We start from the raw sequence: 27336 nt of genomic DNA on the forward strand, positions 1-27336 counted from the left end.
AAATGGTCATTTAAGGAGACAAAATATGCTTATCAGCTATAGGTGGCAACCAAATTGAAACCAAGGTCAAAGCTTTAGACCGCCCATCTCTAAAGTAAGGTCACGAAAGTCATTTACGATCTAATTACATATGTCTGCCTGAGGAAGAAACTGAACTTTTTCTCGATATAAAGAATAATGACTGGACTTCCCTGATGGCTCAGTGGTAGAGAATCCACCTGCCAGTGCAGGAGACACGGGTTTGATCCCCGATCCGGGAAGATCCCACATGTTTCGGGGCAAGTAAGCCCATGTGCCACAACTACTGAGCCTGTGCTCTAGAGCCTGGGAGCCGCAGCTACTGAGTCCACGTGCCCTAGAGCCCGTGCCCCGCAACAAGAGAAGCCACCGCAACAGGAAGCCTGCGCGCCGCAAGTAGAGAATAGCCCCCGCTCTCTGCAACTAGCGAAAAGCTGCGCAGCATCGAAGCCCCAGCACAGCCAACAATAAATAAAATTATTTAAAAAAAAAAGAATTACAACCTTCCACAGCTTAAAAAAATAAAAAAAGGAAAGAAGAAAATTCACAGGAGAACTTAAATGCAAAGGACAACATGAAGATAAAATGTTCAGTAGCTGAGGGGAAGAAAACACCAAGCTCCATTAAAAGTCAAAGTTTAATATTGAAGATCAATCTAATATTCTATGCAGAATTTACTTTCTCCCCAGTTTGGAGAAAACAGATGTTTAATGATCCTCCTAGTGTAAGTATCACGCTGACATTCAGACAAATTACCACCCGTTTAGTGTAAAGATGACAAAACCTGGACCTAACCACAAAGTGCTGAGGCCAACCGTCTTGTGGCATCTAAGAAGGTAACAAAAACGTTCAACTATGGCTAATGAATGCAGGATCTTCTAAGTCCATTATACATTGCTTCAACATTGTAATTTCATTTTTTGTACAGGATTCTGAAACGACACAGGTTGCAAGTCTGGTTCTGGACTTGGCTACTTTCTCCTTGAATGCAGCCTCCTCTCCCAACTCGTTGCTGAATGAAGGCTTCTTATTGACTCTGCCCCACCCTGTATATGCCACCACCTCACCCCATCCCGCAGGCTTGTCACTTTTTTTAAAAAGAAGAGTAGCCCAAGTTCTTTCCTGAATAATGTTTGCTCTTATTTAACTTTTGTAAGAAGAAGAATTTTAACTCAAAACTTTCCTTACAAAAATATTTATCTCTTAGTGCCCCTCAATTACAGGTTTGCCTGAGTTATTATTGAGCTAAGATTACTACCTCGGGTCTCAAGACTTTAATCCTTCTGGACAATTATTTGGTCACTTCTTAAGATTCCAAAAAAATTTCAAAAGAACAGGGAAGGAAGTCCAAAAGGGAGAGGATATACGTATATGTATAGCTGGTTCACTCTGCTATATAGTAAAAAATAACACAACACTGTTTTAAAGCAACTATAGTAAAATTAAAAAAAAAAAAAAAGAACAAAGTGAAACATACTCCTTTCTTCTATGATTTCAATGATTTCTCCTTGATTTCAAACGATCAAGTTAGTTGATATCTAACTCTTTTCTTGACAGCTGTATACAGCAGTAATACTGTTATATAAACCAAACCAACCAGACACTCAATTTAAGCTACAAGTCAGCCTTTGCCTATTCCAAATGCACAATCTTACTAAATACAGGCATTTCTTCTTTGAGTAACACTAATGTATCTTGGTTTTCAATTCAAGCTATCTGTTAATCAGAGAAGATTCTAATAAGAGAGTTAGGCCCGAGACCCTCAGCTACCGACATCTAGCACACCTAAGGGAAATGGAAAAAGCGTGGGCATCCACCAATTTGTGTTCCATAGGGGATAAAGGAGGAAATAATAAGTGTGTGTTAATAGTGCTGGAAAAGTTAAAGCCATTATTTTCATGCAGAGAGATCATCAAATGATGCATCTAAGTCAGATATGTATAGATTTTATAACTATACTCTTTTCATCATAGAATCCTATTATTTAAATTCCTATAGGAAAAATAACTATCATTGTTACTATCAATAACGTTCTTTGGTCCCTAAGCCATTCTCTCCTATTGAAATAACTGCCTTTATAATTTGATTTTTTAAAAATATAACTTGATTCTGATAATGAAGGTTTCCTAGGAACACAGTTGCCATGTGATAGTCCAGCAGAACCAAGACCTGAAACGGGTCTGTGTACTCTATACTCATACCCACCTGCAGAACCAGTTGTTGCTTCAGGAGACGACACATTCTGAGTTGCCTTTTCATTCCTCTGGTTTGGTGTAGAAATTATAAGTCTGTCTTGTCCCCTGACACTTATTTCTGTTTTGTTACCAATTCCCTTCAAAATAAGGCAAATTAAAAAAAAAACAAACAGGTGATTACCAGACAAATGGCATCATTGGCTTATAAAGATGGCTTAAGACCATCATAATGTGCTTGGATTTTATATGGTTTTTGATTGCAGTTACTTTATTATCCTAGCCATTATCAGAGCAATTTTATTAAGTCATCAGGTTGTATTCTAAAATGTATGATGAGATTATTTGGGGGAAAAAAAACCTATTTGCTAAGCCCAGATGATGAATATCACTAAAAAAACAAAACAAAACAAAAAACCTGTACCACCTATTTTTCTGTCAAAACCAAAACATTTTCTGGTCTGAATGGTCTCTTCCTTTACCCACATCACAGTAAGAGAACTGTAGCCATTTTAATGTGGTAAAGTACCCTACTACATGGATAAAAATGCCAATGTGTCTTTGAAAGACAAGACTCTCCTTAGATTACAGAAGTATGACCAAAATGTGCACCCAATAAACAACTTGGAGCAGACAGAAGTTGCTAATTTCAGTTCTGTTCTCATTTTAGGTATTTTTTAACGCAGTGAAATAAAAGAGTGATTTTAAATATAGTATATGTATTTTTAAAGCCTTCATTTTTAAAAGGTCAGTTTTACCTCAAATTTCATTTAAATAGCACTCTTTGGAGGGGGGTGACCAAGTTTGACTTGTGCATCCCAAAGCAGATAAAAACCAGCTCCAAGAATGAAGCCAATTCACATTCAAAAAGCACGCAAAGGATTTATTTGCTAGTCAAAGCTGTTCACAGAACCAAACAGGGACTATAAATTAAGTTTTTCCAAGGAGCTTCGCCTTAGTGAAATTAGTTGACTCTGTAGGCAGAAACAGGTTAACAGAGGACATTTACACCTTGGGAAAATATATCACTGATGAGGCGTCCCTATATTTAATTATTTTAATGAGCATGTGACACTGTTAAGAAATAACCACAGAATTCTTCAAAACTTGTACATATCCACCCGTGTGTGCTCAGTTGCTAAGTTGTGTCCGACTCTTTTGCAACCCCATGGACTGTAGCCCACCACGCTCCTCTGTCCATGGGATTTTCCAGGCAAGAATACTGGAGTGGGTTGCCATTTCCTTCTCCAGGGGATCTTCTCGACCCAGGGGTCAAACATGCATCTCCTGCATTGGCAGGCAGTTCATTACCACTGAGCCACGAGGGAAGCCCTTACAACCATGAGGAGCCACTAAATACACAAGCCCACAGTTGTGGGGCGGGCTGGGAGGGTAGTGAAGAGGTATATTAAAAATGATAAATGTTATAAAAGTTTTAAAGCCTTAAACTGTAAGCACCCTGACTGGAGGCCCAGGGCTGGCTGAGGAAGGCATTCTGTCTGAAGAGGCTGCATTCATGCCCCTACCCAAGCTATCACCACGGTTCATTGTGACAGGACACACACAGCTCTGGTGTGTCCCTAAAATGCATGAGCACCCCAAGCCAACATGAGCCAAACAAAATTGCTGGTGCCACCAAACGGATCAGGGGGTACAATGATTACAATGGTTAATTCAGATAAATGACAGAGATGATTTAATCAGAAGCATACTTTGCAGCTTAAAAAAAAAAAAAAAAAAAACCTAACCACACAAACTAGAAACGGGCAAAGTGCCCAGTTTTTTTCCCATGATTTTAGGGAGCTGAGCTCAATTTTGGCTGCACAGCTCAAGATTAATCTAGTACAGATGGGGATATTACAAAAGAGGGGGGAAAAAGAAGGAAAACAAAGCCTTTTTGCCTATGTCCTTTTTGCCCCCATCTTAAACATAGTAAACTGACTGTATATTTCAAGTGAGGTGAATACAAAGGGTATTTAGATGATGATCTTGTGTTATCTGGGTTGTTTTTTTTTTTAAATGCCAACACAGACTACTTACTAGACACCTGGGTTCCCTTAGAAAACCCATGAGAAAAGGAGATACCTTCGTCGAATAAACAAACTGATCGATAAATTTCCCATCTCCTGTAGCATTCTGCAGAGCAAACACTTGTTCAATTTTCACCACGGGAGACATGTTACACTTCTGCAAGTCCAGGCTCCCTTTGTGCATGGTGATGGACGCTGGTAGGGATTTCCTCGCTGCCGCCGTTTTCCAGGCCACTTTCACGGGAGGGGGGTCGTCCTCGTCCACACCAGTGTGCCGCCGCTGGCTGTGTCTCCGCATTTCAGTACCTGAGGGCGAGGAGGCCGCCTCGCTGGCGTTGGTCTGTTCTGGCTGTGCATTGAGCACGGACCTCGGTCTTCGGGGCTTTTTCACTTCGGCTTTGGAGGCAACGTTCTTTTTTGCTTGGGATAAAGTCTCCTCGGGCTGTTTATCGATATAAATGAAAGTATACTGTTCTCTCCTCTCCTCCCGGGTCATGGTCAGCGCCTTCTCTGCGTGGGCAATGCCGATGTCCCACTGGGCCCGTTCTCTCTGAGGCCGCGGTTTCCGAATCTGGAAAGAAAGATGCAGGCAGTAAGGAACATGCTTTATTCCAACTGGGCTTCCCTGTGGCGGAGTTGGTGAAGAATCGGCCTGCAATGCAGGGGACCCAAGTTTGATCCCTAGGTCGGGAAGGTCCCCTGAAGGAGGGCATGACAACCCACTCCAGTATTCTCGCCTGGAGAATCCCATGGACCTAGGATCCTGGTGGGCTACAGTCCATGGAGTCGCAAAAAGTCAGACACGACCGAGTGACTAACACTTTATTCCAACAGGGACATTGAAACCCATGCGTATTCCCCATGTGGTCTTATAGTCTTTCCAGGTGTGCATACACACCTTCAGGGTCTTCAGGCAAATAAAGGAAATGTTCTGAGCCTGTAATTCTGATGGATCCGTGCTACTACCGAGGACACGCAGGTCCACTCTCTCTGATGGTAAACCCTTCCCTGTCGCCCACTCTGCTGGACGAGTCCCTCCAAGGAGTTGTCCTCTTCACATCACAGTCATAAAAAGCTAGCAATGATGATGGCGGAGAGAAGGAAGGTGACAGAAATGATTGCTTTCAGTGGCCTAGGAAACACAAACATTAAAAACGTCACCCTCAAGCTCAGGGGTGCTGCACAGACCACAGCAGAGCTAAGGAAGGGGCAGAGAACCAGTGTTTAGAGCTACGCGGCCGGCTTGTGCCAGGATGCAAACAGGGTGCACAGAAAGAAGAGCCCGGAGGAGCACGTGATAGTCGACAAGACACGAGAAGACAGGAACGTAATGAGGGGAAAAATAAACCTGAATCACAGTTTCCACAGTCCTGATCAGACGGCTGGATTGGCAAGACAGATAAGAAAATTTTGAATAAAGGTATGTGAGTGACCAAAGCAAGTAGGAATTAGCCAGGGAGCTTAGACTGAGGGAGCCAGAAATTAGCTAATGGAACCATCAGACAGTATAGTATGTGTCAAACACTGACATTTAAATTTGTAACATGTTACAGAATGCTTGATAAAAGTCATCAAAATCCTCTGAAATAATATTTAGCTTACTGTGAAAACAGAACACGTTTCTGAATCAACAGAGGCCCACAGTAAATTAGTTGAGTTAAAAAATCTCGACCAGACATACTATCAAGAGTACAGGTCCAAATTTTAATACGTCCACCACCACATCATCTTTGGTTCCATCACTAATGTGACCTTGGCTGAAGCAACTACTCAAGCTTTCTGTGCCTTAATCTCTTCATCCATAGAAATAGGAATAATAGTATCTACATCTCACTGACATTGTAATGAAGAATAAATGGATTAACACGTAAATAAAATGCTTAAGAAAGTGCCTGTCTCAGTGTAAGTACTAAATATTTTTAAAACTTTACTTTCATAGAACAATTTTGCTAAACAAGCACAAGGGGAATTATTAGGGCAGGATGCCGAAATTAAATGAAAAGAATAGAAATCTCTGACAATAGTCACATTTCACTAGCATCTATTAGACTTTATATATTTGAATTCAAATCAAAATAGAAGCCAAAATTGTATTAAGCAGAAAAAGTTTTTGAGAGGACTGCGATGTTGTTTATGTGATATGTAGAATATGACACAGTGATAATAAATTATTAAAATTGAACTTAGAGGACTAAAATCATTCTAATTGCCTGAATTCAAGTACGAAAAGCTCTATTAAATTATTAAGTCCTTTAAAATCCACATTCAGTTGACCATGCTTTTATGTTATCAGTTACCTTCTGCTTTTCAGAGTGATTGCTGGCTTGTCTGGTCGCTTCAGCCAGTAGTTCCTCATACTGTTTGTGGCCTTTATACTCTCGGACCCGCTTCTCATGAACCCACGCCCTCTCTGGCTGGTTGCTAAAAAACTGGACGTGATACTCCCGGGCACCTGCAAGCAAAAATTCTCGTTAGCCATTTCACAGCATAAGCAGCCACATATATTTTGCCAAAAATGTGAACCTAAGCTGGGTTCCCTGGTTTACTCTTATTAAAACTTGTAATTTTTGGATCATCCCAAGATCTACCAATGACACAACTAATAGCTACTATAAAAATCACCTCAAACAATTAAAATTAGTACAGTGAGTTTTAAGAAGAAAAAAATATTACAAATATTCTGCTCATTATCAGATTTGTTACCTTGGTTACACAATTTTCACAGGCCTCAAACCTTTTTACAGACAAATCTGGGTATAAGTAAATAATTTTTCCTTCAAAAAAGGCATATTTTCTTGGACTTTTAAAAGCTAAGAGCTGATCAAACTGCTTTTCTCTTGACATAAAAGTATGGCTGAAACTCCAGTACTTAGCTACCTGATACGAAGAACTGACTCCTTGGAAAAGACCCTGATGCTGGGAAAGACTGAAGGCAGGAGGAAAAGGGGATGACAGAGAATGAGGTGGTTGCATGGCATCACTGACTGGATGGACATGAGTTTGAGCAAGCTCTGGAAGTTGGTGATGGACAGGGAGGCCTGGTGTGCTGCAGTCCATGGGGTCGCAAAGAGTCAGACATGACTGAGCGACTGAACTGAACTGAACTGAAAAGCGTGGCGCACAGACCCAGGAGAAGAGGAGAGGCTGCAGAGATCCTCAGGCTCCCATTGAGGTCAAAACCTTCATCATTATAATGAAAAAGATGTCTTTTTTGAGATGTTGACATGTGCAGTCAATACGGCAAGAGCAATGCTGGGTCAGACTGCTGGTTATCTCAGCACAAAAAAAGGCAGCGAGTGACTCCAAATTACACTGGTGGTGTATCCTTCACAGTCACACGCTGGCAGTTTAAAAAAAAAAAGGCCAGTTTTACTTAATGCCCTTGATGAAGCTGTAAAAATGATTAATTTTACTACATCTCAACCCTTTGAGTTTGTGATAGTGAAGGACAGGGAAGCCTGGTGCGCTGCAGTCTGTGGGGTCGCCAACAGTCGGACACGACTGAGGGACTGAACAACCACCTCATCTCGGCCTTGGAACATGTGTCTCTCTCACACCCTGCGTGAGGACACAGGAGGGTGTAAATCACATCTGTGTGCCTCCACTATGACAGCTGTCAAGTGGGGAAAACTTCTGTGATTGAACCGCACGGTGACCTGGCCACCTCTTCACAGAACACCATTTTTACTTGAAAGAATGACTGTGAGGAAAACTAGGTTATTGGAATTTGAGAGTGTGGCAGATATTTTCTCAAAAATGAACAAACAAGTTTTTCACTTCAAGAAAAACAACTGATAGTGTTTGTTGCCAATAATAAAATTTGATCTTTCAAGAAAAATTGAAATATTGGAAAACTAGTATCTGTCCCTAGGAATTTTCCAACTTCTCAGTAATCAAAGAATTTTCTGATGAAATAAGTGGTGACTTAAAGAATGTGATTTTTAAAGACCATCTATAAAGGAATGTGTCAACATTTGGAAGATAGGCATAAAATATGTTTTAAATGGCTAATAAATGATGTTACTAAGTCATAAAAGGCAAAAAGATCCACTCAAAGTATAAGACAGAACCAGTGGATTTTAATGTAACGAAGTACAAAAAGTTTATTGACAGGATTTCAGATTCCATATTGCAACTAATATACTTCTTGCTGAGTTTGGGTGTAATATCAAAGAAATAGGTCCACAATTACCTGAAAAGGCTATTAAAACACTTCCCTTTTCTGACTACACATCTGTGTGAAGCCAGATTATCTTCCTTTTCTTCAAAGCAACAAACCATAATAGGCTGAATGTAGAAGCAGATAAAAAGAATCTAGTGTTTTCAGTTAAGCAATTGGCAAAAATGTAAAAATATCATTCTCAATTTTTTTGCTTGAGAAAATATTTTTCATAAAACATGAACTTTTTTTGCATATAACAGAGAGTAGATTTTTTTCTAATTGGTAAATATCTTAAATTTTTCTCGGCTCTAACTTTTAAATTAACATAAACAGTAATAGATATAATCTACATAAAGCTAAAGTGTTTAGAGTCCTCATATTTGAAGAGTAAAAGGGGTTTTGGGACCAAAACATCTGAGAACCATAGCTCTCCAGTGGTGCTACTCTGAGACTGTGGTTCCCAGGACAAGTGTGCTACAAAACAGAGACGCTAAGAGTGAGCCTCTGGAAACTATGATAATTTGACACTGCAAGATATATAGGCTCACAATCAGGGATCCTGTGTGCACATGTGTGCTAAGTGGCTTCAGGCATGTCTGACTCTCTGCGACCCTATGGACTGTAGCCTGCAGGCTCCACTGTCCATGGGATTCTCCAGGCAAGAACAGTGGAGTGGGTTGCCATGCCCTCCTCCAGGAGATCTTCCCAACCCAGGAATCAAATCTGCATCTCTATGTCTCCTGCACTGGCAGGCAGGGTTCTTTAGGACTAGTGCTGCCTGGGAAGTCCCCAGGGATCCTGTACTATTTATATATATTTTTGGAAAGGGGAGGCCTTTCATTTCTCTAATAGTTAATTTTATCATATTGGATAAACCTAGAGTTTGTCATATAGAATGAAGTTCCGTATCTGGAGGATGAGACTGGGCGCCTCTGGCTTCTGACCAAATGCATTGTTATAAACAGAAAAAGCATTTCAGTTTTAACTTTTAAACTTAAAATGAGAAAGACCTAAACGATAAAATACAACTTAAAATAGGTATGTGATCCAAACACCTTTCAATGTGCTTTTCAAAGAATTCTCTCTTAATGTGTGAAAACCGTTAACTATGTTTTCCAATGCTAAGAATCTGACTAATAGCAATACTGACTAAAAACAATATGGAAACCAAAGATTACTGTATAAAATTCAAGGTTAATTTTACAAAGCAGTTTAGATAATAAGCCACACAAAATGCTTCTCAGGTATCATGTGTAGAGTGTAATCAACAAAATCAAGTTTTATATTGTGTTTCTGCTTTTCAGAAAAACTGTCAAAAAGCTACTTCATTTAAAACTGCATTGCACAGGCATGCAATGAAATATTATCTTGCAATAAAAAGAGACAACACAGATGAACTTCTAACCATGGTGCTAAGTGAAAGAAACCAGACCCAAAAGACCTCATATTGTATGACTTGATTTATATGAAATGTCCAGAAAAGGCAAATCTACAGAGATGAAAAGTAGTTAGTGGTTGCTTAGGGCTGGGGGGTGGAAGTAGGGGATGAGGAGTGACTGCTAATAGATACGGGATTTCTTTTTTGGGCTGATGAAAAAAGTTTTAAGATTAGATTGTGGTAAAAGTGAAAGTCACTCAGTCACTTCCAATTCTTTGCGACCCCATGGAATAGTCCATGGAATTCTCCAGGCCAGAATACTGGAGTGGGTTGCCATGCTTTCCTCCAGGGGATCTTCCCTTCCCCTGGAGATCGAATCCAGGTCTCCCGCATTGCAGGCAGATGCTTTACTGTCTGAGCTACCAGGGAAACCCAAGAATACTGGAGTAGGTAGCCTATCCCTCTCGCCAGTGGATCTTCTGGACCCAGGAGTTGAACCGGGGTCTCCTGCATTGCAGGCGGATTCTTTACCAACTGAGCCGCAAGGGAAGTCCATCAGATCGTGGTGATGGCCGCATAACTCTGTAAATGTGCTAAACATCACCAGATTGCACACTCTAAAAGGGTGAATTTTATGGCACGTAAAACATATCTCAGGAAGGCTATTACTTCAAAAACTACTGCAGAAAAGAGAAAATTGAAGATATTATCAGAAGGTACATTTTTCAAACCTAAATTCTCAGATTTCGATTTCCTCAACAGTACAAACAAAACTCAGTTTTTCTAGCACTAAAGTACTGAGGACCAGACCAGATTAATTCATAAAATGAATGCAAATACTTCCTTTGAAATACAAGATGAGGCATAAATTGTATTTTCCTTTGTATCCCAGAAACAAAATTCTTTATATAATCCCCAAAGGATGGTTTCCTAAGGGGAGAGAACTGAGGAACCACAGCTCCCATGTCATGCAGGATCTCAGAGCGCTCTGGAGGCCCAGACACACACTACTTCACCTGAGAAGGCTTGTCCTTCTTGAGAAGTCCTTGCCCTGTCTTCTCTCATTTAAGACTCATGGATTAGTAAAAGTGCAAGGCACTTCAGAGACCAGCAGTCCAACACTCTTACTTCATAAATGAAGGAACTGGGACTGCCTTCCTCGGCCTCTGTAACTCATGAGCAGGGGGTTCAGTTACGTTCTCCCCTTTTTACACACTAGTGGTTAGGAGTGAAGGTGATGGAGGAAGATTTCTTTGAGACTCTATTTACAGATCTGAAGTGAGATGACATTAGGCCCTGCTTCACACTGTTGATGCCATGAGCGCTGCCTGAGAACACGTACAAGGGAGTTGTTTCTTGTGTGTGTGTGTATGTGTTTCTTTTTTTGGCCATGCCACACAGCATGTGGGCTCTGAGTTCCCTGACCAGGAATCAAACCTGCACTCCTTGCATTAGAAGTGTAGAGTCTCAACCACTGGACAGCCAGGGAAGTCCTACAAAAGAATTGTTTAACAGTGTGCCTTGCACAAAAGTGGACATTCAACAATATACTTTTTAAAAAAATTTATAATTTTGTATTGGGGTACAGCTGATTAACAATGCTGTGACAGTTTCAGGAGCACAGCAAAGGGACTCAGCCCTACATATCTATGGATCCACTCTCCCCCAAACTCTCCTGCCATCCAGGCTGCCACGTAACACTGGGCAGAGTTCCCTGTGCTGTACAGTAGGTGATGCTGCTTTTTTAAAAACTTCTGCCCCATTGGTGCTTCCAGTCTCCCCAACCGTTATTCAGTACACTATAATGACAAGATGATTGTCTTCTGCATCTGGTTGGATCCCTTGCTGGGTAGCATAAGAGTTGCAAATATGGCAGATCTCATCACAAATCTGACTTGTCGGACCTTTTTTCTCCTCATAACAGTGAACAGGCACCAATATAGGAAGTTTAAAGTGAGAGAAAAAAAAATAGGTGCAAAGTTGTCACAGGCAATAAGGGACTTGACAAGTGATTTCACAAAGGAAATATCCAGAAATAAATTCCAAACTCCAATCTTCCTTTGGCTACTAATAAGCAAGTCCATTCCTGGGAATCTACCCTACAGATTTCGGTCAAACATCTTCTTAACATTTATTAACATTCCTAAGGTAGGATTTTATGCCATTCAAAGTATACTTATGTATCACATTGAATATTTAGGAATGTCTCAGTAAATTTACAGATTCGAAAATGGAGTGCAAAGAAAGTTTTTAATTAAAAATAAATAAAACTCCCCAAAATAAAATGGGAGTTAAGGAGGAGAAAAGCATCTTGCAAAATTTATCAGGATGAAAAGCACCTCTTTGAGTAAAAAATTAGTACCCACAGGTGTCAAAGATGAAATAAAAATGTTCAAAGAAAGCTTGGCCCAAATGTCTTTAAGCTCACGTAAGATGTCTCATTACTTACAGGTCTGCTTTCTTTTGGAATTCATACAAGAGGACAGTCAGATTAAGGTAGGTTTGTTTTTAAAAAAGAAGTGTGAAAGAAATTATAAAACAAACATAGGATGTTTCAAGGGAAAACAAGGACTATGTCAGCTGTAGAGCCTCTCTGCCAGTTAAGATAACTGTTGTTATTACACTGTTCATCAAAAACTGACATTGACGCAGGTTCTATCCCTGGATCGGGAAGATCCCCTGGAGGAAGAAATGGCAACCCACTCCAGTATTCTTGCCTGGAGAATCCCACAGACAGAGGAGCCTGGTGGGCTACAGTTTGTGAGGTCGCAAAGAGTTGGACATGACTAAGCACGAGTGTGCACACACACATATGTATTTCTGCGGTGTCAGATTATATTATCATGGATGTACTCTAACATTCGTAACACTTAAGAGTCAGTTTTTTGCCCCAATACCCATTTTTACTTAATACCCATTCATGCCTCTTCTTACCTCTTGTGTTAATTTTGGTGTGCACCTCAAGTTGGGGGTCACTGGACACCATACAAGGCCACCAAGGATAGGTTCCCACCTTAGACCAAACAAGATCGCCGACCTGGAATTTCACACCGGCGGACGCCTCTGCTGTTGGAACAGAGGGTAACATCGGCTGAACCTGTAGGAAAAGTTCATAAAAGACTTTGTCAGTAGAAAAAAACTTTTAAACAGAAAAATGTACAAAATACATCAAACATGCTAACCATGGAAAATTTATCTTCACTCATACTTTTGTCTGATGCCTGCTATCCATATCTAGCAAAAGGAAAGAAGAGAGGAGGAAAATAATTAATAAGCCCCACCCCAAATATTAAAAATAGAATGGATGGTTTCTATTGCCAAATTATTGATAAGGGATCTCAAAAATTCACAAGTATGAAAAATTGGTCATAGATTTTAAAAGGAAAGTAATTCCCCCCCCAAAATAAAGAAAAAAGAAAAAAATCTACCTCTTTAACCAGCTCCACGATTTATTTCAGTATAATTCCTGAAGTAATAATAGGTGCTAAGTGTGTTCTCATTTAATCACTTTGCACCCACCTTCTCACACCACATTTGGTTAGACAGTATTCACTAAGCCACTCACCGGGGGCTCCTCTTTCAGCACTGGGTCTTCTCTTGGCTTTTCTGATACAGGGTCAACCCTCTCATTTGGTCTCTAAGTGAAAAGAATAAAATGGCAGCAAACCAAAGAACAGTGACACACATCAAACAAACAAAAAAAGCAAAACAGCAAAGGAAATCAAGGACACACATTAACTGGTAACGCGAGGAGTGCAACGCCCACAGCACATGACACCGTGCCTTAACACAACGTGTCCGCTCCACACCACAGCCAACGCTCCTACTGCTCATGCTAGCTCTCCAAAAACTTAATCTCTTAACCTGTTGATTCTCATTTTTTTAACCTATCAGAGTACAGAAAAATGGGCCCTCTGAGATTGCTCGTAAGCAGTAACTTGGAATTCTTCTAGAGAACAATTTGGCAATATGTATGAAAAGCCTTAAATTTTCAGACTCTGACCCAGCAAATCCATTTCTAAAAATGTATACTGAAAAAGCACTGATACATACATATATACACACACACACACACATACATACAAAGACATCCCATCGGTGACATTTTACAAGAGCAAATATTAGAATTAGTCTGCAAGTCCAAAAGTACAGAGTTAACTAAATAAACTGCAATACAACTAGTTAGTAGAATTTGGTACGAATTTTTAAGTGACACAGAAAAATAACAATATAATGTTATCTGGAAACAACAAACTGCAAAGCAGTTTGTATGATGTGATTCCAATCCTGGAAAAATAATTCTTATGTGTACAGTAAAAAAAAGAGTAGGATACCACCAGAAGATGGACGACATGATTTTTTGGATGTGCTTTTCTATATTTGTCAAATTGCCTATAATAAACATCACATTACTTTTCTAGTCATAAAACCCACAAATACGTTATTTAAAAGTTGATTTCTACACACCTTTGAGGAGGCAATTTGGGATCAAAACTCAAACTCTTCAGTTTAGCAATTGTATTTTAGGAACCTGTTCTACAGAAATAAACAAAGTGAGAAAATCTAAGCATAGGGATGGTGACTGCAACGTGATCTCAAGTCAGTAACCCACACCTATCAACATCTTCCCACTTGTTATTTAAAAACAACCTGTAGGGACTTCCCTGGTGGTCCAGTGGTACGAATCTGACTGCCAAGTCCAGGGGGCATGGGTTTGATCCCTGGTCCAGGAAAACTCCACATGATGCGGAGGAGCTAAGCCTGGGAGCCACAACTACTGAAGCCCGGGAGCCTAGAGCCTGTGCTCTGCAACAAGAGAAGCCGTCACACTGCAACTGGAGAAAGCCCGTGAGCAACCAAGACCCAGTGCAGTCAAAAAAATAAAAATAAAAAATTATTTTTAAAAATAGGCTGGACACGCCTTGAAAAATATTTGATATACTGTACAATAAACTGATGAGTAGTTATGTTTGAGGAAGGAGATTAGGAAAATGATGAGGAAAGATAGATACCTGTATATTGCGTCTTCTATAAAAAGCAATTGCTTTTGTAATTTAAAATGTTCAAAAACTTTTCTTGTCAAAGAACAGAATTTAATTTAGATGACTTAAAAAAAGAGGTCTAAGACACCATTAACTTAGGTCTAATTTCACTTAAAAACTATAGCTACTGGGTTACTTAAAATTCTCCATTCAATTAATTCAAGACATTTAAGACACTGCTATAAAAACAAAGCTTTATTAAGTAAAAGAAACTGTGAAAATTGTTAGGAAATGACAAACGTGACTCATATGCCAATCCCCACATGTCAGTCATTCACTGGACTGTGCCCACAGAGTTCCTGGCCTGTTCTAGAAGTTGGTGTGCAGTGGTGAAACATACAGATGTGACGCCCGACCTCAAAGAGCTCACAGGTGGGTAGGACAGACAGACAGACAAACATGAAGCGGGGTTAGTCACTCAATCATGTCTCACTCTTTACAACCCCATGGACTGTAGCTAACCAGGCTCCTCTGTCCATAGGATTCTCCAGGCAAGAATACTGGAGTGGGTTGCCATTCCCTTCTCCAGCGAATCTTCCCAACCCAGAGATTGAACCCTCGTCTTCTGTGTCTCCTGCATTGCAGGCAGATTCTTCACCCGCTGAGCCATCTGGGAATTCAACACAAACATACACTCATACAATGTATGAAAAGAAGTAACAGTGTGTGGGCATGCAGATATCAGGCAACGCCTCTCTGAGAAAGTATAATCTGAACCAAAAGAAGAGGAGTTGTAGTCCAGTAAAAAAGTGGGGGAAAGAACATTCCAGAGAATAGCAGCATGTGTGAAGTCTCCGAGGTTAAACAAAGGTAGGAACTTCAAAAGAGCCCTTACGGCGGCCACAACTGCCCCAAAAAGGAGAGAGGTTACAAGATGGGAGGGGAGGAGGCGGCCTCACCAGGGCCTTGTGAGCCATGTTCAAGGGTATTATCTCAAGTGCGATGAAAGCCTCAGAGGAGGATTAGGGGGAGAAGTAACATGTGCCAATTTCTGTTTTAAAACGATCGTGTTAGCTGTTGTGCGGAGAATATCTTGGAAAGGAGTGAGAGGGAAGGCGGGATGTTTAATCAGGAGGCTACTGAAAATACTGGGAGAAGCCTGCGTGGAAGAAGGCGGTGGCGGCTCGTCGTGGCACTACGTGAACTCTGCCCGATTGGCTGTGGCGACGCTATGACTGGCTAATCCGATAGGACTCACTCACTGAGCAAGGAGAGAGAAACCTATGTTCAAGTGAGAATTGCCCCCCCTCCCACCCCCAGTCACTGGTGTGACGAGGCAGTTTAAAAATACTGTCCACATTTGCATAGGCAGCTTCATTTCAGTCCAAAGATATAGAGTAAGCCTTGACCTCAGCTTCTCAATTCTCAAGCTACAGCAGGAGGACAGGGCCACCTAGGCAAGCATGTGTGTAGCTGGGAAAGCAAGTCCTCCTCCTCCCTGCCTTCAGTCTTGGGGATGTCAGAGCATTTTCGAGGACCTTTAACTCTAAGGCCAGACAGATAAGGAGTGACTCATCTCTGCCAAATGATGGAATCCTATTATTGTAAGAGCTGGTCTGAAGCTCATAAACATTTCTCCCTTTCTGGGTTAAAGACAGGATTCCTTCAAAACCTTTATATTATTTAAATGTCTTATCCCTTCCTGATTTTCCTAGGTGGTTCCAGGTTGTTTGCCTTTCCTTCAAATGAAAGTCGCCCAGTCGTGTCCAACTCTTTGTGACCCCATGGTCTATACAGTCCATGGAATTCTCCAGGTCAGAATACTGGAGTGGGTAGCCTTTCCCTGCTCCAGGGGATTTTCCCAACCCAGGGTCTCCTGCATTGCAGGTGGAATCTACCAACTGAGCTATCAGGGAAGCCTGTCTTGCCTTCAGGCTGGCTTGAAAAAAAGTTAAAATCACTTTCAAAGAACTAAGTTTTTTTTTTTTTTAAATACAGTCATTTTAAAAGGAAAAAAATGGCAAGGAAGAAAAAGAAGGCTAAGAAGATTTATTCTAAGCTTTCAAACTATAAAAATAGAAGAAGAAAAAAAAGTCAAATAAAGGTGCTACAATGATAGAATGTGAATATACACTGCAAAATGTGCTAATATGTGAGCAAAATAGAAATACCTAGTAGGCATTTGGAGATCTAAGACTTGAGCTCAAAAGAAAGGTAAAGAGAGATACCATATTACACAAACATCTATTAAGAAGGGGAGTTTTTAAGATGAAATGGTCAATGGCAGTCAAATGCTTAGGAGTCAAGAAAAATAAGGAGTCAGAAACTGCCAACATAAAATATTGCTCGGAATAAAATCCACTTTCCTTCGACTGTTCAAAGGATAGATAAGCTTAGAAGAGATTAGAACCAAACAGGGACTGAAGATGGCTTCTGGGTGCTAATAGTGCTGCTTGAGGAAGAGAAAGCATCCGAGAAAAAGACGACAGCGAGCAAACTCTTCACAGCTTTAAAGTCATCTTAATTTTAAACGAATGATTTTTATGGGTATACAATCTCTTTACATTTTTAGCTGATTTCACGTGGAAAGACCTTTTTTTTCCAGTAAAGAATCACTGGAAATTTCTTAATCTGGTAGAAAAAAATATGCTAACGGCAGCTAAAATAAAATTCTATTGCCCTAAATATTCCTTTCAAAAAAAACTGGGGGAATTCCCTGGTGGTGCAGTGATTAGGACTCGGGGCTTTCACTGCCAACACCCGGGTTCAGTCCCCGGTCAGGGAACTAAGATCCCGCAAGCCACGCAGTTCCAACCACACACACACACACACACACACACACACACACACACACAGTATCTAGCATTTTTATCAAAATCCAAGAAAGAGATTTATCAGGATGAATAATACACATCAAATCTGGCAGAGTTCCAAATCTTTAAGAGTTTTCAAACATTAAGTAAAATCGTATTGTCTACAGGAACCAAAACCTTATGTCATCATTGAAGGTGGAAAGAAAAATGTAAAGCCAGTAAACTGCTCATGCATTTTTTCTTTTACTTTCTGAATAACCTGTGAGTTTGTAATGCATATAAACAGTTTCTAAGAATTTTAAGACCTAACACTCTGAGGCTGGAGAACGAGATATAACCTCTAACTTAGTGCTAATGGGGCCAAAGAAGCTGTCTGGCTTTTTATACGTGAAAACGGCAAGCTGAGAGTTAACGGGCCTGGCCTTAGTGGATAAGCCCACCGAGGGCTGGTGGAAGACCAGTGTTTAAACAGAGCCTACGCTCACATGCCTGAGGCATTACACCTGCCAAGCAGGAAGAAGTGCAGAAACACTTTCACATGTTTCTAATTTGGTGGGAGAGAAAGCAGCTAAAGCAGCTTTACAAAATATACAATTTCAGCAGTGATCGCAGGTCTCCTGCTGCTGAGATGTTTGGACACATTTTCATTGTTGGAAAGATATACTTAGGTTGTTCCACAGAACAGCCGCTCTCTAGAAGGCCAGATAGCTCAGAATTGGGAGGAAATACTCGTAGATCGAATACTAAGAAAAAAGGAAAGAAAACAGGAGTGAGTGAAATCTTGTTTTATTTTTAGATGAGACTTTGTTTGCTTTGTCTGTCTCAAAAAAGAACCTATGAGTGAGCTTTTAAGGAAGAAATATACATCTGGACATCTAGATATAGTTATCAATAAACCCAGCTTGAGGAGTCATTCCAGGTACCAGCTCTCACTGGGCTTCCTCAGGCGTCCGGGGGAGGGGAGCTATCCAGTGGTGTCTGCAGACACTTCCTTGGGCTCCTCTTTCCGTTCCGAGCCCTCTATAATGCTGGACGCCAAGGGTATGGACCTCCAGTGACAGCCAGGAGGCACAAGGATATCAAAAGTTAAAACACTTAACTCAACCGTCCTCAAGGAAGCAAAAGGAACGTTGTTCACAAGTTAAGGAAACCCCTATAAAACCATACATGGTTACAAAAAAAACAGGCTGATGTGTGCACATCCCTGTCTACACAGCTTAGCAAAGGCACAGCGCTAACAACAAGCGGGGTCCTGGGACACCAGCTTCAACGTTCCTCTGTCAGAGCGCAGGGTCACTTTTATGGCACCTTCCCATAAGCTTAGACCTGTCCCATGTGTGTGATCAAAGTCTGATTAAATCAAATTCAACTGACAAGAGCTTAGCTCTTCACTACATTTCTTTCAAAGAAAATGTGGGTGGTGGGGTGAGAAAAACAAGGGAAAAAAAAACAACAACCCTAGATTTTCCCCCAAAGCTCAACTTTCAGGCAATGTTCTTGGTAACATTTAAGGCAATCAATGCCACTTACCACATCTATATCTTCAGTCAAACTGACATTCCTTTACCCCAAGAGACTGTAAGATCCTAAATAACGAAATATTATATTATGCCCCTACATGATTAACTAAAAAAAAGAAAATGAACTAAAACTCTTAAATTACATCTAACCATTCTAATTCCTGGATATAACCATTAACTCAAGGTTTAAGCTACATAAACAGCCAGACATAGCAGACAACCAACAAAGACAGAATTGGCTTTAAAGTCTCACTGAAAAGTGACTACTAGACGTATCATTGTACTGAACTGTTTCCTAGATTCCAATAAAGCAAAGAGTGGATATGAAAAATGAACAGGCTATCTTCTCTTGCCTCTAACTGCTTCCAGCCCTATTTCTATTGTGAGATATATTTTAAGCTATACATTTTAATATTTTTATCAATGAGGCAAGAAGTCTAGCCTAGTAAGTAAAATTGGATATTCTCCTATTTGCCAGATTCTTTAGAGCAAAAGAAAGTCGGGTCACCAAAATGGTTCTTAGAACCTCAGCTAGAACCAAATTCAGGTTTTATGCATTTTCGTGATTCCCAAGGGTCACTGGGGCTTCGCATGTCTTTTCACTGCAGGTCCATGAAAGAAATGCTACAGTGGATGTGTTTGGAGGGGAAAAAGTTAACTTCTCTCCTTTCACTGATTCATTCACTTAATAAGCAGTGTAAGATACTACATGAGCTAAGATCTGTGCGGGGAGGGGGAGTACATTTAATAAATGACTTAAGAAATTTAAAGGCATTTCAGAAACCACTTCACTTCAGAGTCATTTTACAGCTACAGAACTAAGATGGCAGAACTGCTGGCATCCACAAGTTCTCTTTATCTCATCACTCAGTTTTATTTTCTTCAGAGCACTTACCACTATCTGAACCTAGACATGTTAACATGCACACACGCACACGTGTGTGTGTGTGTGTGTGTGTGTGTGTGTGTGTGTTTTCTAGCTCCTCTTACTACAATGTTAGCGCCCTGAAAGTAGGCATCTTTACTCTTCACTGGCTGACCAACTTTCAAATCTTAGAAAAGTGTCTAGCACACATTAGGTACTCAGTGGATATTTGTTAAGTTGAATAAGAAAAAACAAGAAGAAAAACTTAAAAAAAAAAAAAAAAAGAAAAAACAAGAAAAAATTGAATAAGAAAACACAATAGAAAATGAGAAAAACATATTGACTTATCACACTGAGACTTGTGAGAGCCTAGAACAAGTGTGACCTTTACTCCAGTGAACGATCATGTTGATCTGCATAAAGAAGTAGAACTCAGCTACTAAGGAAAAGATGAGTTGGTAAGATGTAAACATTTCTTTGAATAGAAGATAACAAATTAACTTGCGTACCAGATAGAAAAGCATTCATTTCTTCCCAAATCTATGTCTGGGGACATCTTCAAGTCATACTATATATTAGAATATTAATGAAAAACTCTCCTTTCAAGCTAGAATTGATTTGTTACATACCTCTTGTTATTAAGGAAATTAATAGTGAAACCTCAGAGATGTTAAAAAAAAAAAAATTAAGAGCATGCATCTTAAGTTACCACCAAAGGATGACTTTTACAAAATGCTACCTGAAGTTTTAATGAGTATGTATGAATACTAACTCTGATTTTAATAAAGAATTCCTTTGTTTACCTCAGGTTATTTTGCAGCAAACACACTAGTGATGAGTGTAAATCTAAGCTCTCCATCTAAGCTCTCCTGGCAAACGTTGGTCCAGGCGCTTCCTTGGTGGCACAGTGGATAAGAATCTGCTTGCCAATGCAGGAGATACGGGTTCCGTCCCTGGTTGGGGAAGATCCCATATGCTGAGGAACAGCTGAGCCCACGCGCCACAGCTACCGAACCCGTACTCTAGAGCCAGGGGATGCAACTACTGAGCCCCAGTGCCTTAGACCTTGCGCTCTGCACAAGAGAAGCCACCACAATGGGGAGCCCGCCCACTGCAACAAAGAGTAGCCCCTGCTTGCCACAACTAGAGAAAGTCCACAAGCAGCCAGGAAGACCCGGTGCAACCAGACCAAAAAAAAAGCTGAAGTTCTGGAACAATGGAAAACCAATTTCATTAACCATATTCTCGCTGACTTTCCTCTTCATCTTCAGAAGCCAGTTTATTACAAGCAAGATTAAGTGAGAGTGCTAAACAAAGACACACGGGGGGCAAGACTTTTAGTGTCACGTGTTTTTAAAATATCTCTTTACTCTGATGATGTCAATTACTAAACAAATATTTACTTACCACCTGTCATCATAACCCAAGCTCCTTGCCAGAGATCAGAAGAAAGAAGTTATCAGAAATATTTACATTTGAAGAGATAAAAGCTGGAAAAAAGATCTCTTGGACTTCCAGTAAATGTGAAAATATTACAAAATTTTTCAAAAAGATGTTTCAACTTACATTTTGTTCTTCTGGTTCTAATTTGGGGATTTTGTGTGACTTGCGCTCTTCAGATCTAGATGAGTCATGCTTGTTGCTCTTTTTCCTCTTTTCTTTTCTGCTTTCATGCTTTGACTTTGTGTGCTCACTTGCCTGGACTTCATTTAAAAGGTCTCCACAAAGGGAAGACTCGAACAATTCCCTGCCATTCTGGATAGTTTTGGTTATTTTTAGTTTAATTTCAGGTGAGCCAGTCTTCTTTGGAATCACAGTCTGTGGTACCGAAGGTGGAGGTGGTGGTGGCTGTGGAGGAGAAGGCTTTTCCAGAACTTCATGGGGTCGTGTGTTTGGAATTTCTGAATGGTAATAGTCAGTGGGGCTAAAGTTTCTAACTGCACCAAAGCCGTTGGCAGACCCGTTGGGATACTGGTTATACGGCTGGTATTTGGTTTGAGTTTCGTACATGCTGATGGACGGTGGGTAGCCATTCGTGAGTGGAGGGAGATCTTCTGTTGTGGGTGGGTACTGAAAGCCTTGCTGCAAGGTAGCTTCATATGGTGTCTGGCCACCATCTTCAACAATGTCACTGTTGTTATCAAAGGCATCCTCCTGGCGGATGTTGGCGGAGTCAATGAGTTGAGGTGGTTGCTGAATTGTGTTTCCCATGATCCCTTGCATGAAAGAGAAAGAGAAATCCATTGTTCTGCTCCAGCATCCTTAACTTTCCCTTTCTCTCATCGGGCCTAAAGTTTTAAAAGAGAGATCAAAAAGTGTTAGTTAATAACCTCAAAGGCTAGATGGCTAACCAATAGCAAAGGATTAAAGTAAAATATTCCGAAGCCCATTTTCATATCCAGATTTGCACAAACACTGTTTTTAAAACAAGCAGCCAATGTGATTCTGACACAGAACAAACACTTTTTATAGTAAATGCTTATCTGTTTGAAACTCAATGACTGTCATAATAACTTGAGAAACAAAAATTTTGTCCTCTTTGCAAACATGCAAAATAGTTTTGACATTCCTTTGTTTCCCAAGTTAGAGATTATAAGTCTCAGTAAAAACTGGTAATTGCAAAATCCGCAGTGTCTTGACACATACAAATTAAGTTCCATGGGAGTTTTCCTTGGATCATTCATGTTTTGTCCAGTGGTTCTGTTATTACAAAAATAACAAAATCTTATTGCAAATATTTTAAATAAAAAATTTAAAAGGCCGAATAAGTCATGGGTAACCACTGTAAATACTTCAGTGGGTATTCTTCTAGATCTTTCTATATATTTACACACAAAATGTTTAAAATAGTTTTATCTGTGACTTTCTTATTCAACTTATATCCTAGCTATCTTTCTACATCAGCCATGTACAGATCATTCTCACACATCCTTCACTCTCTAAGTGGCTGTGGTCACACTGTAAACAACTGCGGAATCTACCATATTTAACCATGACAACCACTGAGTTGCTCACAACTCTTGGATATTATAAATGGGCTTACAGAAAACCTTCTTGAAACTGTTTCTTTATGCATATATGTATTTCTCTAGGACAGATTTGAAATTCCAATGATACTGTAAAACTGTTCTACAGAGTAGTTTATTATAGGCTATACCATATCAATTTATACTCATAACAATAGTGTGAGGGGACAACTAGTTCCTATGCTCTCACCAGTATCTAGTTGTTCTTAGTCAGTGATATAGATAGTAGAATCATCTTTACTTTTACAAAAGGCACATGTCAAGATCTATATACTGATGACCCTGATTCAATAAATCTGGGGTGAGGCCTAGGGCATGAGTATTTTTTTTCCCAGTTCTACATATATTTGTTATTTATTTTTAATTGAAGGATAACTGCTTTACAATACTGTGTTAGTTTCTGTCCTATACCAATTTGATTCGGCCACAGACGTGTATGTATCTACACGTATCACCCTCCCACCTCCCGCCCCATCCCAGCCCTCTAAGTTGTCACAGAGCCCCAGGCTGAGCTCCGTGAGTCATACGGGAAATTCCCACTCTCTATTTTGTATATGGTAGTGGATATACTTCCACACTACTGTCTCCATTCATCTCACCCTCTCCTTGTCCCCCTACCCCCCGTGCCCACAAGTCTGTGCCCTGTGTCTGCATCTCCACTGCTGCCCTGCAAATGGGTTCATCAGCACCACCCTTCTAGATCCCGTATGTAAAGCATGAGGACTTTAAGGCCACGCGCCAGCTGACACCGATGCACGCTGTTGGCCAGGTCACTGCTCTACTCCGACAGTCACTGCGCCTTCTCTAGAAAGTGTCTCAATTGCCCACACAGTGTGACAATGTTACAGTTTGGGTGAGCAGCTGTTAGCAAATGCTCTGAGACCACTCTGCTCTGGCACAGGTTTGACAGGTCCACATCCTGAGAGGGGGGATTCATGGACTGCCCAGATACAATTTTGAAAATCCTGTAAACATCTCTTCTAAAAAGCTCTAGGGCTGAGAGGATTTCACTACTGTGTCAAGTCTGATGAGCTAACTGTAGATAGCAGAATGCAGGGAAGTGGATTCGGAGACTAGAGACCAGTTCAATTCCGTGATTTACTGGTAATGTCCACCATCGTGGTTCTAGTAGAAAAACGATAAAGCAAGTAAGCCAAAACAGTGAAGGGAAGAAGGAAATAAAAGCTGACAACATTTTCCAAGGTGTATCCAATTAAACAGCTGTTTATTCTGAAGGTTGCAAGTGGAAAGAAAGTTAGCAGTTCTTAACTTGCAAAGGAATGAAAATGAGAGCTTACAAAAAATCGAACTGACTTTACTGCTCTGTACTGGGGTGAGGTGCGGGGAGGGGGCAGCCACAGGATGTGAGAGGGCACTCCCACTTCCTTAGCATCGACTCGGGGCCAAGCACTTTTCACACATCTCACTCAATCCTCAAAACGACTCTTCAAGGTGGAGTGACTCCTGGCTCACAGATAAAGAAAGTGAGCTGCAGAGGAGTTTTTAGGGGGGCTTGCTTAAACCCCAACGCCAAGGAGGCTGAATCAGGATTTGCATGTAGGCATCTCTGACTCTGAAGCCCAAGATTTTTGCCATTATGCCACTAACACTTTCCTCACGTGCTAAGTTCTGAGAGGACTTGTTTCTTTTGTTCAGGCATTGGGTTGGCCCAAAAGTTCGTTTGGGGTTTTCCATTACATCGTATGGAAAAACCCATATGAACCTTTTGGTCAACTCTATTCTTTATTCCTTGGTCACTGCTAAAACAACAACTAACCATTTCATAATAACCACCACTAACACTTAAACGACAGTTTAGTGTGTGTCAGGAGCCATTCTAAGAGCTCTACAAATAGGACTCCATTTAATGCTCCCAACAGGCAGTTTGGTCTCAGAGTTTGTGTTCCTAACCAGCATATCATACTGCTCATACCAGCATATCATATCATATCATACCAGCATATCATATAATGCTCATAAAGGTTAGAAATCATTTCTTTATATATATATATATGTATATATATATATATATATATATAGCTTAAGAATTGAACCTTACCCTAATCTGACACTTGACAAAAATATGTAGCTCACAGACACAAGAAAGTATGTTCTAAATTCTATAAATACACATGGGGCAAATATACAGGTAGAATTCAACAGTTCTCCAAACTTCCAACTTGAAAGCAAGTTAAATACCAGCATTTGACATGATGCAATCTGTGCTTTTGGTTCTTGTAACTGTCATACACAAGATCAGTTTCCAGATTATGTCTCATGGTCTATAGTAGTTTTCAGGCACATGCACTCAGGGACTGCAAGGAGATCAAACCAGTCCATCCTAAAGGAAATCAATCCTGAATATTCACTGGAAGGACTGATACCGAAGCTGAAGTTCCAATACTGTGGCCACCTGATATGATGAGCCAACTCATTAGAAGAGACTCTGATGCTAGGTCCTGAAGGCGGGAGGAAAAGGGGACAACAGAGGACGAAATGGTTGGATGGCATCACCAACTCAATGGATGTAAGTCTGAGCAAGCTCTGGGAGATGGCAGAGGATGGAGAAACCTGGTGTGCTGCAGTCCATGGGGTCGGAGAGAGTCCGACGTGACTGAGCGACCAAACAACAGCAACAACTCAGATTTCTGATACTTCTGACTTAGTTCCAAACACAAACTTCTCAGAAGTCCGGCATTTCCCCCTTCTCTTTTCTTCTCTAGCCCTATAACCAAATATTTTAGTTTGAACTAAGAAAAGAAGTAACATTACCATATTATAATTACAGCATAAGTTATCGGGCTTCCCAGGTGGCGCTAGTGGTAAAGAACCCACCTGCCAATGCAGGAGACATAAGAAACACGGGTTCAGTCCTTTGGTTGAGAAGATCCCGTGGAGAAGGAAATGGCAACCCACCCAAGTATTCTTGCCTGGCGAATCACATGGATAGAGGAGCCTCATGGTCTACAGTCCAAAGGATCACAAAGAGCTGGATACCACTAAAGTGTCTTAGCACACAGGCACATGTAAGAGTTTGCAATTACACAGTGTTTTCACATACTTTATTTGATCGGCAAAACAATCCTGTAAAGCTGAAAGGGCAGGTGTTAGCTTCATTTTTCAGATAGCTACATTCAATATTTGCTGAATTTCCCAAGACTACAAAGCTAATTAGCGAGTAAGCTTGAAAAAGAATCAATCTCTTAGCTTTCTAATCCTGTGTTCTTTTCCACAAGATCCCACGCCAGAGACTATCCAACCATCCAGAGACAACACAAAATCATCTTGAGAGTCATATGTTCAAAGCTGAGCAGACTGTCCTTTCCTAACTCAGCTTTGCTTCCAGACTACCCTGCACTGCTTGCTGCTTCCACTGTTTTTCCAGCTACCAAGCCAGCAGCCTCAGGTTCATATGAGGGTGATTGATTCTTCCTTCTCATCAAAGCCATAAAACTAAACATTGGACAAGTCTAGTACCTATTCCTTTGAACTCTGATTTGTTCTTTTCCTTTTAAAAAAAGTAATTTTGTTTATTTATTTTTGGCTGTGCTGGGTCTTCACTGCTACTCAGGCATTTTTTCCTAGCTGCAGAGAGTGGAGGCTACTCCCTAGCAGCCACGTGTGTGCTTCTCATTGCAGTGGCTTCTCCTGTTGTAGGGCATGGGCTCTAGGGTGCATGGCCTTCAGTAGTCACTGCTCCTGGGCTCTAGAGCACAGACTCAGCAGTTATGGTGCATGGGCTTAGCTGCTCTGGGGCATGTGCAATCGTCCCAGCCCAGGGATCAAATCCGTAGCTCCTGTATTGGCAGGCAGATTCCCTACTGCTGAGCCACCAGGGAAGTCCCTGATTTGTCCTCTGATTTCTATATCCATGTCAGGCCAGGCCCTCGTCAGCACCTGATCCTGAACTATAACAACTGATTTTCTAGGTATTTCTCACCTCTAGTTTTTTCCTGCACAGCAGCCAGGGGATGCTTCTAAAGCCAACCTGCACTGAGTCTGTTCCCATATTGACATTCTGAACTTCACACCACACCAAGTCTCTTCTGTGCCTTTCATGATGGTCCACAGTCTGATTTTTTTCTTAACCAGCCCAAATTGCAAGGGCATGAATGACCTTTTCTGAGCATCCACTGAGCCAGATATCTATAAACTGTGGCCTAATATACTTTATTTAATCCTATGAAGCAAAGTATTATCCCCATCTTAGACGTGAGAAGGGATGGGGCTCAGAAAGAACATGTGATTTGGCCTTAGTCACATGGCCAACAGAAGTTGAATAAAATGGTGACATTTGTATCTTTTAACTCCAGTACAGTACCAAGTAATGTCAGGTGGTGCAGTGGTAAA

At 40.7% G+C, this 27336-nt stretch overlaps 1 protein-coding gene across 4 annotated transcripts in view; it reads right to left on the bottom strand.

Annotated features, from left to right (window-relative positions):
- Positions 1 to 27336, bottom strand: part of NSD3 (nuclear receptor binding SET domain protein 3) — a 104918-nt gene that overhangs the window by 46780 nt on the left and 30802 nt on the right. For all 4 annotated transcript variants that reach the window (XM_061134732.1, XM_061134731.1, XM_061134733.1 and 1 more), the window contains exons 2-7: positions 21527 to 22248; positions 13346 to 13417; positions 12715 to 12877; positions 6538 to 6692; positions 4296 to 4811; positions 2224 to 2350 (exon numbers count right to left, since the gene is read on the bottom strand). In XM_061134732.1, the coding sequence (XP_060990715.1) occupies positions 2224 to 2350; positions 4296 to 4811; positions 6538 to 6692; positions 12715 to 12877; positions 13346 to 13417; positions 21527 to 22204 (1711 nt within the window). In that variant the 5' untranslated portion in view covers positions 22205 to 22248. The remainder of the gene's footprint in view (positions 1 to 2223; positions 2351 to 4295; positions 4812 to 6537; positions 6693 to 12714; positions 12878 to 13345; positions 13418 to 21526; positions 22249 to 27336) is intronic.

Source organism: Dama dama, chromosome 32 (assembly GCF_033118175.1).
Source record: "Dama dama isolate Ldn47 chromosome 32, ASM3311817v1, whole genome shotgun sequence".
In the NCBI taxonomy this organism is placed as follows: domain Eukaryota; kingdom Metazoa; phylum Chordata; class Mammalia; order Artiodactyla; family Cervidae; genus Dama; species Dama dama.